At 39.3% G+C, this 13,045-nt stretch overlaps 1 protein-coding gene across 5 annotated transcripts in view; it reads left to right on the top strand.

Annotated features, from left to right (window-relative positions):
- LOC138181007 (calmodulin) overlaps window positions 1–12,684 on the top strand; it is a 77,229-nt gene extending 64,545 nt beyond the window's left edge. For all 5 annotated transcript variants that reach the window (XM_069115447.1, XM_069115450.1, XM_069115446.1 and 2 more), the window contains exons 5-7: window positions 3,194–3,284; window positions 10,031–10,087; window positions 11,021–12,684. In XM_069115447.1, coding sequence (XP_068971548.1) covers window positions 3,194–3,284; window positions 10,031–10,087; window positions 11,021–11,103 — 231 coding nt within the window. In that variant the 3' untranslated portion in view covers window positions 11,104–12,684. The remainder of the gene's footprint in view (window positions 1–3,193; window positions 3,285–10,030; window positions 10,088–11,020) is intronic.
- Window positions 12,685–13,045: the final 361 nt, after the last annotated feature.

The raw sequence follows: 13,045 nt of genomic DNA, 5'->3' as shown, positions 1-13,045 counted from the left end.
TTTTAATCTTCGTCTTTTGCATTAGCATATATATGACACAGTTTCTTTTGTCGCGTTATTTCTTTTTCTCGTTTTCTCTGTTTAGTTTCTCTGCGATTTGTTTAATATTCCAGTTTATTATCGTGAATTGTAAAGAGAACTAATTGGCAACGGCCCCGATCAGCGACAGATTTTTTCCTCGTTAGCCTGCCTCGTTCAGCCGTGACATTGTTTCAAGAGGGTCGACGTAGAATACGCGATACGCGCGTCACAGCGTGTATGCGATTAATCGTCCTTAAGCTTTGCAACGCAGACTTAATCGACGATTGATTAATTACGCACAGTTTACATGTCTATTGCCACGATTGGCGTGTATTCCAGGCACTGAAAACCAAAGTCTACTTTTCCATTTTCCGAAACACAATCTCTTCCTTTCGTTTAGTTGCTGAAATATCCAATCTCGCGGCTGATCGAGGCGTTCCAGAAAAAAGTCGATCATGAACAGCCGTGGATTAATCAATTAGATCGATCGTTCCAATCCAAATGCTTCGAATTCGATTCTCCACTGAGACTCGTTCGATAGATCGATCAACGATCCATTCGCCAGTCACTCACTGATGAAACTATCGCGCAAAAATTGCACTCATCGTGCGATGGAATCGTCATGAGACACGCTCGGTTCTCGAGTATGCAAATAACGATAGTGTTGATTACGACGTGCTATATTTGTTGGCTCGACGACCACACGACGAACCACTCGTGCGAGCAAATAATGGAATAGTTAAAGAGCTAACGATTTGGTAATTGCCGTAATGACTGCTTGATTACGATTTCCTACGTCGATGAATGTGAGAATGTCACGTCGAAGCGCGTCGTCGCGATTCGAGACGCGGCATCTTGCGTGGAACTTTTTTTCTTTGCCCTTTCCCATTTCCTTGCACAATGGAGAACAATATTCCCCTGTGATCGGAAACGGAGCCAGTCCAACGATTTCCAGTCAACGGAGAAACAGAAAAGTGTGTGTAATCGTTAAGCTGTAATGGGAGACTCGGCGAGTTCCGCCACCTGGAAACTGGTCGATTCGCAATCACCGACTATCTACCCGACGTTGTTACCTTTGACCTCAAGATGCTGCGGAAAGGGAAAGAATGGAAGGGTGTTCAAGCGAGCCCTTATCCCTACCTCGTCTAAGAAGGACTTCGTAAATTGGAACGCATTGCGTAATTGCCGAGGGAAGAAACTTTTGGCGCCATTGTGCGTAAACTTGATCAGATGGTGGAAAGTTAAGGGGGCGAAAACGACTATTTAGTTACTCGAGTGTTCTATCTCTTTGCTGAATAAAGCTAAGGCACATTATTCCATAAATAATCTTCCATAAATTGTTTTGTACGCTGTTGGAAAGTAGGTTTCCGACTTGCAACGAAGGCGTTACCTTGTAAGCGAAATAACGAGGAGAATCGATGCGTAGCTCCATTTAAATAAATACCAACTACATATTGCGCGCCAGCGAAGCGCGGTATCGTAAGGAGACGATTCTCGTTAAGCAACCCAACTTTTCTCTCTATCAATTTGCCTATCTTCGTTTAAGAAACAGGTAGCGTTCCGAGCTTGTTCACTTTCCACTAACAGCATCATGGAAAATTAAACTTTGGATAGTATAATGGTTCTGAACATTACGAAACACATTTATTATTTCATTTATCGCGATGTAATATTTTGAACAAAAATCGTTCAACATTGGAGCGATGTTTTCTTTATATCGTAAATAGTCAGAGCGAATATTGATTTCTCTTCATTTGAATTAACTAGAAACGTGTTTAAAAATACGGGATCAACGTGATTATGTGGATCTGGACGATTTCAAAATATCCGATGAATAAACGTGGCTGTGCAATTTCGTTAGCCAATAAAAACAGAAACGCAGATCGAATGTCGAACCGCCAGACGAATTGAGATATTCGTGTAATACCATTTGCATTACAATATTTGTATCATAACTGAATAGCGATCAGCTCTCTAATTCAATTATTCTTCCTACCGTAACAAATATCCCCCATAATCGCAAAACACCGACTGATGGTTCAGGAAAGTGTTCGGACAATTATCATAGAAAATTTCTGTGCAGTGTATTGTGTGTTTTATAACAAACATTTTGAAATGTCGTTAACCCTGTAACAAGACACGGCTGCCATGCTTCTATTGATTAATAAATGTTGTAAGATATTTATTGCAAACATATATCTTGTAAAAAGGAATGGTATACGGTACACAGCATGAATAGCCAACTGAAGTATATAAAATATTAAAGATAATCCCACTGAATACGGAGACTTATTAATATAAATATTTTTTAATTTGTTTGAAACTTGATTAATGCGATCGTGAGATACTAATCGGATTTTAGCAACTTTCAAAAGATTTCATATAACGGATATATCATATATATTTTATATAACACGATATATCGGAAAAGATGTTTACCAGTGTTCAAATACTTTCGCGAGCAACTGTATTCCCACGATACCGAAAATCGACCATTAAGATCAGCGAAAATAACCGTTTTTCGATCCTGTTTACTCCCCTTTCCACCCCCTCGTTATCCTCGGTCGATGAACTTTACTTGTTTGCTTGACAATTCAGTAGAAATCTCGACGACGTTGGTCGCGAATGGACATCGTTGCTCGACGCTGTGACTGCGCACGTGACTCCTTAGAAACGTGGCCTGGTTTCTCTTTCCATGGAAAATGCAAACCCATTAATTTGCTGGTAACGAAGCAAGAATCGGAGAAGGACGTTTGCACCCGGAGCTAGACGAGCGAGTCGAAGGTCGTCGCACAGAGAACGTTCCCAGGAGCTGCATCAATCCCAATTCTACTTCCACAAAAATGCGATGGTTTCGTGATTGCGTCTGCGACAGCGGCACGGCCTGACAAATAATAGAGACGTGCGCCTCGTTATTATTCCCGCGTCGGCATTTACTCGCGAGCCTCATCGTCCGCGCGATTATCGACGCCCTCGAAAAGAGCCACCCTCCCGTTAGGTTCGGAGAGAGAAAAGTGTCGTCTGCCATTTTCTTTGCGCGGATATTCCATTTACCTCGAAATAAAAGAATCTATCTCGCCCGGATGATTCAAACCCGAATGCTCTAACCGATGGCATACGGTGTAGAATGTTGGCGAGCAGTTCTCTGTAGCGATTCGTTGTTTGCTTGCAGGTGTTCGACAAACACAATCGAGGATACATCACCGCCTCCGACCTGAGAGCCGTGCTGCAGTGCCTCGGCGAGGATTTGTCCGAAGAAGAGAGTACGTATCTGTTACCGTTGTCTGTATGTTTATTTTATTTATATTTATTTTATATTCTGTCTTATATTACTTTGTATTTCATATATTATTTATCCTATTTTATATTACGTTGTATTTCATAGTTTGTTCATTTTATATTATATTTATTTTATTTAATACGTTTTCCATTACGTATAGCACAGTGGATGACATATTTATTTTCTTCTCGGTCCGTCTGAAGTTTTCTTTAAATTGCAGTCTTTTATTCAGGTCAAACAAATCTCTGTATCTTGCAGACGTATCGAGTTTCGTGTGTCGTGGATGGTGTAAATACGTTTTCCTATGCAGTCTGTTTGAAGTTGACTGTGAATTTTATTCTCTTGTCCGGGACAAATAAATCGAAGATGCGAATAAATAAATCGAAAGGGCGAGCAAGGTCTGGATAAATAAAACAAAAATGAAAATAATAATGGACAGTGTTGATAGTAAAAACGGTGGATGAATGGAACTTCACGGCAGAATGGTGTGACGTGGAGCACATTCAAGAGTATTCCTTGTGAGGATAGAAAGGAAGGGTAGTATAGAAATATGTGGTACTCAATGCATGAGATGTATATACTTTAAGAATTGGGGAAAACCGTAGGAGTCATAGCAAGTGATATATCACGAGGGTCGTGGTACCAAAATTTTTATTTCCCATAATTCTAAGATCCCAAGCTTTTTGGGATACCTTTTCTAGTTTATTTACGATCCGTATGTAATACCAGAGCATCAGAATCGTTTGTATAGACGCGTCTTGACCGGGAAGTAAAAGCGTAAGTAGATGGTGCCGTGCCGAATCAGACAAACGAATCTTCGAATTTTAAGAACTTGATCTTAGAAACAGATATTGGTCTAACGCTATAAATCTGAAAGATTGTATTATCTGATGTTTCCATTATCGTCATATCCAAGTCAGATAAAAAGTTCTCTACCTTCAGGGAAAATTATCGAATTCCAATTTCGAGTTATTTTTATTTAATACTCAGAGATCCGAGGTAATAGTCAAGTATTCAACAATTTTTCTAGAAAAAAGTCAGCGAGTAAAAATTTCATTGTTATTTACATGGAAGTCAGTTAACAGTAAATTTCGAAGAAATTTCTCAAAAAACGAAACGATTGAAAAATATGAATTTTTATTTGTTCTTGTTACGAATGACCATTGTTGGTTACCAGTAACCAATATAAATGATTGGGATTTTTCGTGGTTACCAATAACCATTATCGATGACCAAAATTTTATTTTGGTTACCGATAACCAATATCGATGGCACCAATTTTTGTAGTACGATATTTTTTATCTTATTTTTGGTTTCATATGTTTTCATGTTTCTTTGATTTAACGCTACGAATTCGTAGAAATTGTCATTGAGTATTTTCATTGTGTTAAACTAACTTTTCTTATGTATCCACATATTAGGTTGTCCGGAAAGTGTCTTTCTTTCGTAAACGTATTTTTTACAACAATGCACCTTCATACAAACGTGAAACCAAGTCTGTGAAATGTCGCGGTGTTTATCTCTACAGAACAAAATGGATCGTACGTAATTCGACAAAATAATATAAAATCAAAAACGTTGCGCGTCTATTATTTCCTCATAAAACGAAAGAAACTTTCCGGACAACCTAATATTTTATCAAAGATATGTCGCGATAAATCTATAAAATTTCTATGAAAGGTTACCAGTTAGTTATTTCACTCTGATAGTTCTAGCGTGAAAATACACCGTAATTATATGATACTAAACGATTTCAGATTGATTAAACGAATCGGAGATATCGAGATTCGTCGTTCGTAAACTGTCGAACAAGTACAAACGAGAAAGAGGCCTCCCGAGAGGCAAAAACGAGAAGGGAAGTTCGCGGAAAGTTTTCATTCGATAGCAATTCCGCGCTTGTCTTTCGTTCCCGCGACAAATCGATTCCAATCTCACATCGTGCTGGTTAAAACGCGCGGACGAAGATCGTGCAACGCTCTATCTGTCGCGGCGAATTTTCGCCAGAAATCTTCACGAACGCATCCTCGAAATATTTGCAATATTCGCGCCGCTAAAATTTGTCCAGGTATTCTCGTACATTTCCACCACTCCATATCCAAACTGTGTGGAATTTTTCGTTAGGAAATCTAAGGAAAGCTAAATCGAAAAATATAGGTCGTTCCTGGGAACTAACTTGGGAAATTCAAATATTATTTCGAGTGCAAGCGAGTCTGAGAAAATAAAGGGAAAAATGGGGAAAGACGAAAAGACAAAATGGCTGTTATTATCGCGAAACGAAATAAAATTCCATTTGGAAAAACATTCGTTGCCACTGTTCTCGTTCCTCCTTGTTATCTCGTTGGATTAGCCGACACGCGTGATCTCTAATTTTATTTGACGTGTCGTTGCAAGCTTCCGCAAGTTCGACGAGGATTCCCTCGTCCGAAAGAATACGAAGAAGAATTCTTTGCTCCTTTCTCGATCGACTCTGCTAGAATTTCGTAGGGTCACGCAAAGAAACAAAGACTACAGCTCCTCTGAAGTTATCCTTCTTTTACACGACGATCTCGTAAACTTTTTTGCAATTTAAATTGTACGTCATGTTCCCGTCGTTTCGACCGATCGCCTGAGCACTTTCCTAGAACACTTTCGCAAAAGAAGCTTCGTGAGAAATTTCGTTACGCGCGATCGCGCGCCGAATGGCTACCAAACTTAGTGATACTTGCCGAGTACGATTCCTTTTTACGACACGAGAAAAATTTGCAACACTTTGGGAGAAATAACTATGGAATACGCCAAATCCTTCCTCTTTGCTTAAAATATCCCTCGAGCGTTGGAATGTGAATATTAATGAAAGTTAAGTAAGCACAGAAGGCTAGGTATTAATTCACTCTTGTTGAACAAGTCGTGCATACCTGTGGTGAAATACGTGTCACACCATGTCATACATAGTAACGTTTACAATTTTTATGATGCAGCGTATCTGCAACTTCGGTACATAGTTTCACTAATACTTCCAAGTGAAACTTCCCAAAACTATAAGCTTCGCATTCAAAAGAAAAAAGATGTGGGAAATATTTTTTTATCATCAGAAAATCGAATTAAAACTTTTACGTTGTCTTCACAGCTATGGAACCGCAAACGGAATACAAATAGTTAAACTTAGGATTATTTTTTAATTTTTCAATTCTTTCTGACTTTAGCGGCCAGCATTGATTTGAAAATTCACGGTAGAGACGATATTTTTCACCACGTCTCGTTACGGTGACCAACCGAGCTGGATGAGCCTGTTAACAAACTTAACTCGCTCGAATGGCCCAATAAAACAACAGTGACCGCGCAAAAACAACGAAACTATCCTCCACTCCTGTCTCTCTTTCTCTTCCCTGTTTCCCGTGCTTCTAACCTTTGCGAAAGTTTTACAATAGACAATCAAGAAGCATCTGGAGCAAATTTGTCGAGGGTTGAGTTAATAGCGCGACCCGTTCTGAGAGACGGTAAATTGCGTGGCTTCATCTACACAGGGCAACGTAATAATCCGTCCAATATATGGCATGAGGTTACTAATTGACTGGAATCAATTTATGCTCTATATGTATTTCTGCCTATCTAGGTATTAACATTTGCCGTAGGCTATGAAACCGATTACGGTAATAGCCCACCGAGAAAATTGCCAATTGTATAATTTAGTAGCGAGTGTTATTAAATATTCATAAGTCACGCGGTATACCGTAGATGTTTTCGAAGAAGGAGATACGGTAAGAAGTGATCTCAAGCGATCACGACATCGATGCTACAGATCTTCGTTACGAATTAACTGTTTTTGATCGTGGAATTCGACTTGATATCATTAAATAACTATTTGCTTCAGAATTTCGAGAAACACAATTGGAATCATTTCCAATTTTTACCCTAAAATTTACCGTCAACGATCCTTCAGTTTCTCGTGAATTATCGCAAGGGTTGCTATTCTCAAGTTTCTATTTGCAATAATATCAAAATCCCAAGTATTTGAAGCCTGAAGGATATCCTTCCCAATCTATTTACGACTCATCCGCAATACTGCAACATCTGCATCATTTGGATAGACGTGTCTGACCGGGAAGTAGAATTTCTAAGTAGATTACTTTGTGTAGAGTCGGACAATATATCTCCAAATATTAAGAAACGTGGAAAGGAGTATTAAAAGTTAATATAGAGGAATAAATATTAAACAAAATCGTCGAAGAAATACCAAGGATCTCCAAATTTCGAGAACAGGAAAACCTTTGTCGTTACAAATTGTTATTTGGTATTGAAAATATTTCTCATTTTTTGTTCTCATGTATATTGGGGAAGAAGGAAAGAGGAGATAAAATTGTTATATAAACGTAGGTCGTTTAAAACTTGATTAAAAAGTTATGACAAAAATGAAATGAAATACAAAGGGAACAGTAAGAGGCTCGCGCTTACTGCGATATAATGTAAGAACACATCAGCGACACATACATTCGTTCCGTTTATGCAAATGTAACAAATTCTCCATTTCAAGATGTTCACATCTCAAAATGATTACATTTAACGAAAGAAAATAGAAATGAAATTCGCTGGATAATAAATTCTACTTTCAGCCTCTTCGATCCTGAATTATCGGTTTTGAATAACATTTTCACATGGAGAATTAGCTGCCTTCAGATAAACAGATAGAACGTAAATATCGCTGATGTATTCCTACGTTATGTGGCAATAACCATAAGTCTGCCACTGTTCCCTTCGTATTTCATATTTTTGTCGTAACTTTTTAATAAAGTTTTAAACGACCTATGTTTGTATAAGACTTTTTCCCTATTTACGCGCACAGAATATACTGGCAACGTTTGGCCGTTAATATCTGCGACTCTCTGTATAATATATCGTCTCAACAATATATTTCTAAATTTTAAAGGAATAGCTATACGCACCAAAAAAGTATATCTTTTTCTTTTGAAAGAAGCAATCTAGGTCAGAATGATTTATAAAGGGTAGAAAAATCAGATTACGCGCACGTTATTTCCAGTCGTGGTAACTTTTAAGAAGAAACAGTAATCGTCTATGGGAATTCGTACTGGGCCACTGAAAACACTTCTGTGACTTGTTTCGTGCAATTATAGCGATCGTGATGAGAATTAATAGAGTATTAGCGGATACGAGATATGGCGTTTATCGTTCGCGGAGGATCGTGGGAATTCGCAATAACGCAGCTGTTGCATTCACGATGGATTAGCAGTTACAATTGAAACTAAGATCGAGTGGGATAATTACAGGGATATAAGTAGTCACTTACAGTCTTGTGGAAAGATCGAATTTTAATAATTGATAAAAAGCCAATCATAGAGTAATAAAAATCCGAGGGAAGAATAGAGAAAATATCGTTGGAAAAATAGGCAAAACGCTGTACAAGGATAGAAATAACAATCCTTTAGACAATCTGGCAATCTCAAAATTCATGTACGAATTTGTTGCATTTCGAGGAATTACAGTTAGCGAGTGAAATATTAATTACATAAATCAATATTCCGTATAGAAAATTCTAAAAGAAAAAGAAAACGGATAAATATCTGCGGAAGAATAGAATTATTGGTAAGAAAATTAGCAACGATAGAATTGACGCGACGATTTATCGAATTATCAAACGGAATTAAAATGGGAAATTGTCGACGTGGTTGCGTCATGTCTGACCACGATCGGTCGTTTTCCACTTTTCCTGTATTACACTGGTAACACGTAGCGAGGGGCAGAGCGGTTACATTATCGAGGTGTTTTTCGCGCGTGGGAAGCGCAGGCCAGAATATTAATCGCTTGGTACGTTGTTTCGAGCGCTAATACTTCGAATTTTACGGGAACGAGAGGCCGAACCGTGCCGGTGAAAAATTAAATTGGCGCTCGTTACCAGCAACCGTTAATTAGCATAGGAACGTTCATAGGTGACTCTAATCAGACTAAATGCAATATTTGCCATGTCAGTGAATGCCTACGGTGCGTATGTTAACGGTGAAGATGTTAATTTCAACTTCTCGTCAAGCTGTCCGACAATTTAACGATCGTTCTACCCAACTTGTAATAACCTTGCATATAATCTGTTCACAAAAATCAGTGAGAACGAAATTCGTTTTGATGGTTTAACGAAAGAATTTTTCAAACGAAAGTTCGGTTGGTATTAAATGAGAAATCTGCAGCCGTAAAACAAAATTTTCAAAAGTATCATTTTGCGATAAAAAAAAAAAAATGAAATCATATTGCGTTCTTGAAATAGAATTACGTACACGTCCTTCTTTTCGTGTTGTGGAATTACATGATATCATATTTTTCAATTCACTTTTCCGTGCAATTTAGAATATAAGGAAGACGTCCACGATGCAAAATATATAATACAATCTAAAAAGGAAGATTGTAAGAAATTTTGGGAAGAAGGAATCGTATTATCGTAATATCGTGAAAGAATTTTCAAGTGTTCTTTTCACATCGACAGATTTTCTCGTGAAACTACCAGAGAAACCATCTCGAATATAGCTGATTCGATCCGCATCTTGTATACACGTATAAAGTGCAGCGGAATTTCACGCGTGTAAGCACGTATGACAATAGCGAATATCGAGATAAAGCCAAAAGAAAGAGGGAAAACCGTAACCATAATCATTTTATCCCTGTTTACTCGCGGATTTACCTCGCCTATAATTTTTAAACCATACTAGAAAAAGAAAAGATGTAAGCTGGTTTTGCTGTGTGTTTCAGTCGAAGACATGATCAAGGAAGTGGACGTGGACGGAGACGGCCGAATCGATTTCTATGGTAAGCCCAATGCCCCATAGGAGTTCCTAATAATCGAAGAAAAATACGAATGGTCGAATGGAACTGGGAATTCCTCGAGTACGTGACGCGTGTGATGTGAGATCCCGATTGATCGATGTATGTTTGGTCGGGGATAGGAAAATTTTGGGGGAACGAACAAACAAAAATACCAAAGAAATATTTCGAGGAGAGCAGACAGAAGATCGACTGTTGCGAGTTTGGAGAAATTCCATCATCTCGATGATGCGGCTAACAGAGAATCGAAAGGAAAAATCTGTCTCGCCCTTGTCGTTTCTATCTATATTCTAACCTTCTGTTCGAGTATTGTGTTTTCGGATATATTATGTACATGAGTGAGGAACGTGCATTCGCCATCTGCGATAAACCTAAACATTTCGATCACGATTACCCTATTTATTCCCTTTTTCCCCAAAGATGGCCAAAGCTTCCGTGTATCTTTTCCTACGAATTTCCTTAAGCGACATGGCGCGTGGAATTGTTGATCCGTTGTAGTATTGGGGTTGGAAGAAGCATCTCGTTCGTGATCTCTTGCAGTTGGATTAACGTATCTCTGGGACCCTCCACGAGAGCAATGGTAATACAATTTACGTTCATCGAATTTGACACTGGACCATGGGACGCATTCTAGAGAATTTATTTTATTTATGGGCACCAGCTGCACAGGAAATATTTTGTACGAACGAATATATCTCTAAACTAGATAAGGGTAAATTCTATTTTATAGAAGTTTTTGAAACGTACGTAATTCTATACCGGGTTTTTGGAGCTTGCGTTCGAACGGAGGGTAGGCGTTGAATAGATTCCATAAGCAAAGGGTCGACATGAAAATGGTATTGGCAAACCTATTTATTTTTGTGACGTCTTTAAGGACACGTGGTTGCCGAAACTTCAGCAAAGGTATTTCTGTTCCAGAATTCGCCCATGCGCTCGGAGAGCCTGGGATCGACGACGACGAGGAGGACGAGGAGGAGGAGGTGCTGTCCCCGGGCTACTAGGATTTTATCTATTCTCGTGTCTCTATTAGATAGAACGAATTAACATCAAGCCAACATCAACGGACAATCACGTTCGTCGCACACTTTCTTCCCCTCTGACATTCACCTCGTTGCATGTATCGCGAACATCTCGTGTCGAAATTCGGCCTGATGTGCATCGAACGAAAATGATATGCTCGTAACGTCCGAGCCTTCTGCTTGCGTCTGTTAAATCTTTGAGCGAGGAAAAAGTCGAGCGTAGAATGTAAGGAAAGTCGCAGAAAATATTTAAATCGCCGCCGGCGCGGAAGATAGTTGCGTTTCGGACCGACAGAGTGCGCCACTCTCTGACCCAGAGTTCACGGCGCCACTTTGAACTTGGCTTAATCGTAACGCTCGTTATCTTCGGCCAATGTCAGGGGACCTTTTCGACAAGCTCTAATCTCATCTACCACATGATTCGTAGATACGTCTGGTGTGATTTTACGTTACCCAAATCCGAACACTCTCAACGATACATCGATCGACTCTATATCTCCTTTTATCGATTCGCAGCAACGAGTATCGAATTATTATAGCAACACGCGAAGAAACGATTTTCTTTTTCCCATCCCATCCTCTTTAATTGCAACGGTGCAGTCGATCGTTAAAGAAAGAAAATCTACGTTGATACACCATCAGACGTCATAGTGCTGATATTTTTAAGCGTCTTCGTAGCAAGCGGAATGAACGACGCAGTGTGTAACGTGAACGCGAGAGAACCGGCTCGCGTTTCGTGTAACATAAGGTCCCAGCAAGCGACGCGTCGTCTAACTTTCTTCGTTAACTGCGCTACAGTGTCTACCGATAAATCTCTGCGAATTGTGATTCGCGCGAAGCAAGACACGAGAGGTTGGTGGAAGAGACGGAGACACGATCGCTAATTAAACGATCTTGTTGATTAAAGAACGCAAGCATCGTGCTCCATCTCTCAGATAAACGACGATTTTCTCGACTAATTAAACTCTATTCGAGTCTCTTGATGTCTCGATCGCCTGTGTCACTGTAAAAGAAAGGCGATCGGCTGATAATCGATTTCTTCTCATAAGATATATGGATTTTTCGATTTTACTCTCTCTCTCGTCTAATCTAAGTGATGCACCGTATTCTTCACCTAAAATAACGTAAAAATTAAGAAGATCCAGCACCGCAGTAAACTCGATATGTTCGAGATTGGGTTCTCCGTTACGATGTCGCTAGAGATCGATCGACGACGTTTGATCGCAACAGCTATTAGTATTGCGTTCCCGCCATTTTGGCGAACACGCGACGAAACACGTGGACGAGGCGAGAACTCGCACTTGCACTTTTCGAAAACTTTCAGTGGCGCGGGTCTCGAACGATACCCACGATCCGATTCGTTCGCAGAACGTAGGGAGCGAGTCGAGACCGCGAGGGGGAACGGTTGAATTGTGAATTTTAAATCGATCTTGATCGCTTCGCTCTCCTTGAGCTTCGTACTGTGTACCTTATTAACGATATCTCACTGTTACGCCAAATAACAAGAGCCGCACGCTGTTTCAAATATTTTAAAGGGTCTAATAAATCTACTAAACAAACGTTCCTTGTTGTGTCAATTTTCTTTACTACTCCCTTTCACTGAGAAAAGAAGAAATCTGGTAAAAATAGATATCAGTGTAGAAAGCAAAAGTGTTACACTATGGTTAGCTGCTAGCATCCAATTGATGTATGTAATTTAATTCACGTCGTGGTTCACACGAGACTAATGGACGAGTCTCGTAAAATTTTAGAGAATCTGATTAATCGAGAGACAAATTGAATTTCTTGGAAGAAAGTAAAAGGTAAAAGGTAAAAGGTATGAGTCAACTAAACAACGTGTTCTTTGATAAGAATGGATCACTAAAGTAGAATTTAAAAGTTATACCAGGATCAGTTGTTAGCTTCTGATTGATATAACTCACTG

The sequence above is a fragment of the Bombus flavifrons genome, chromosome 6 (genome assembly GCF_040668555.2).
Source record: "Bombus flavifrons isolate JBK064 chromosome 6, iyBomFlav1_principal, whole genome shotgun sequence".
In the NCBI taxonomy this organism is placed as follows: domain Eukaryota; kingdom Metazoa; phylum Arthropoda; class Insecta; order Hymenoptera; family Apidae; genus Bombus; species Bombus flavifrons.
This window is presented reverse-complemented; position numbering and strand designations above follow the sequence as displayed.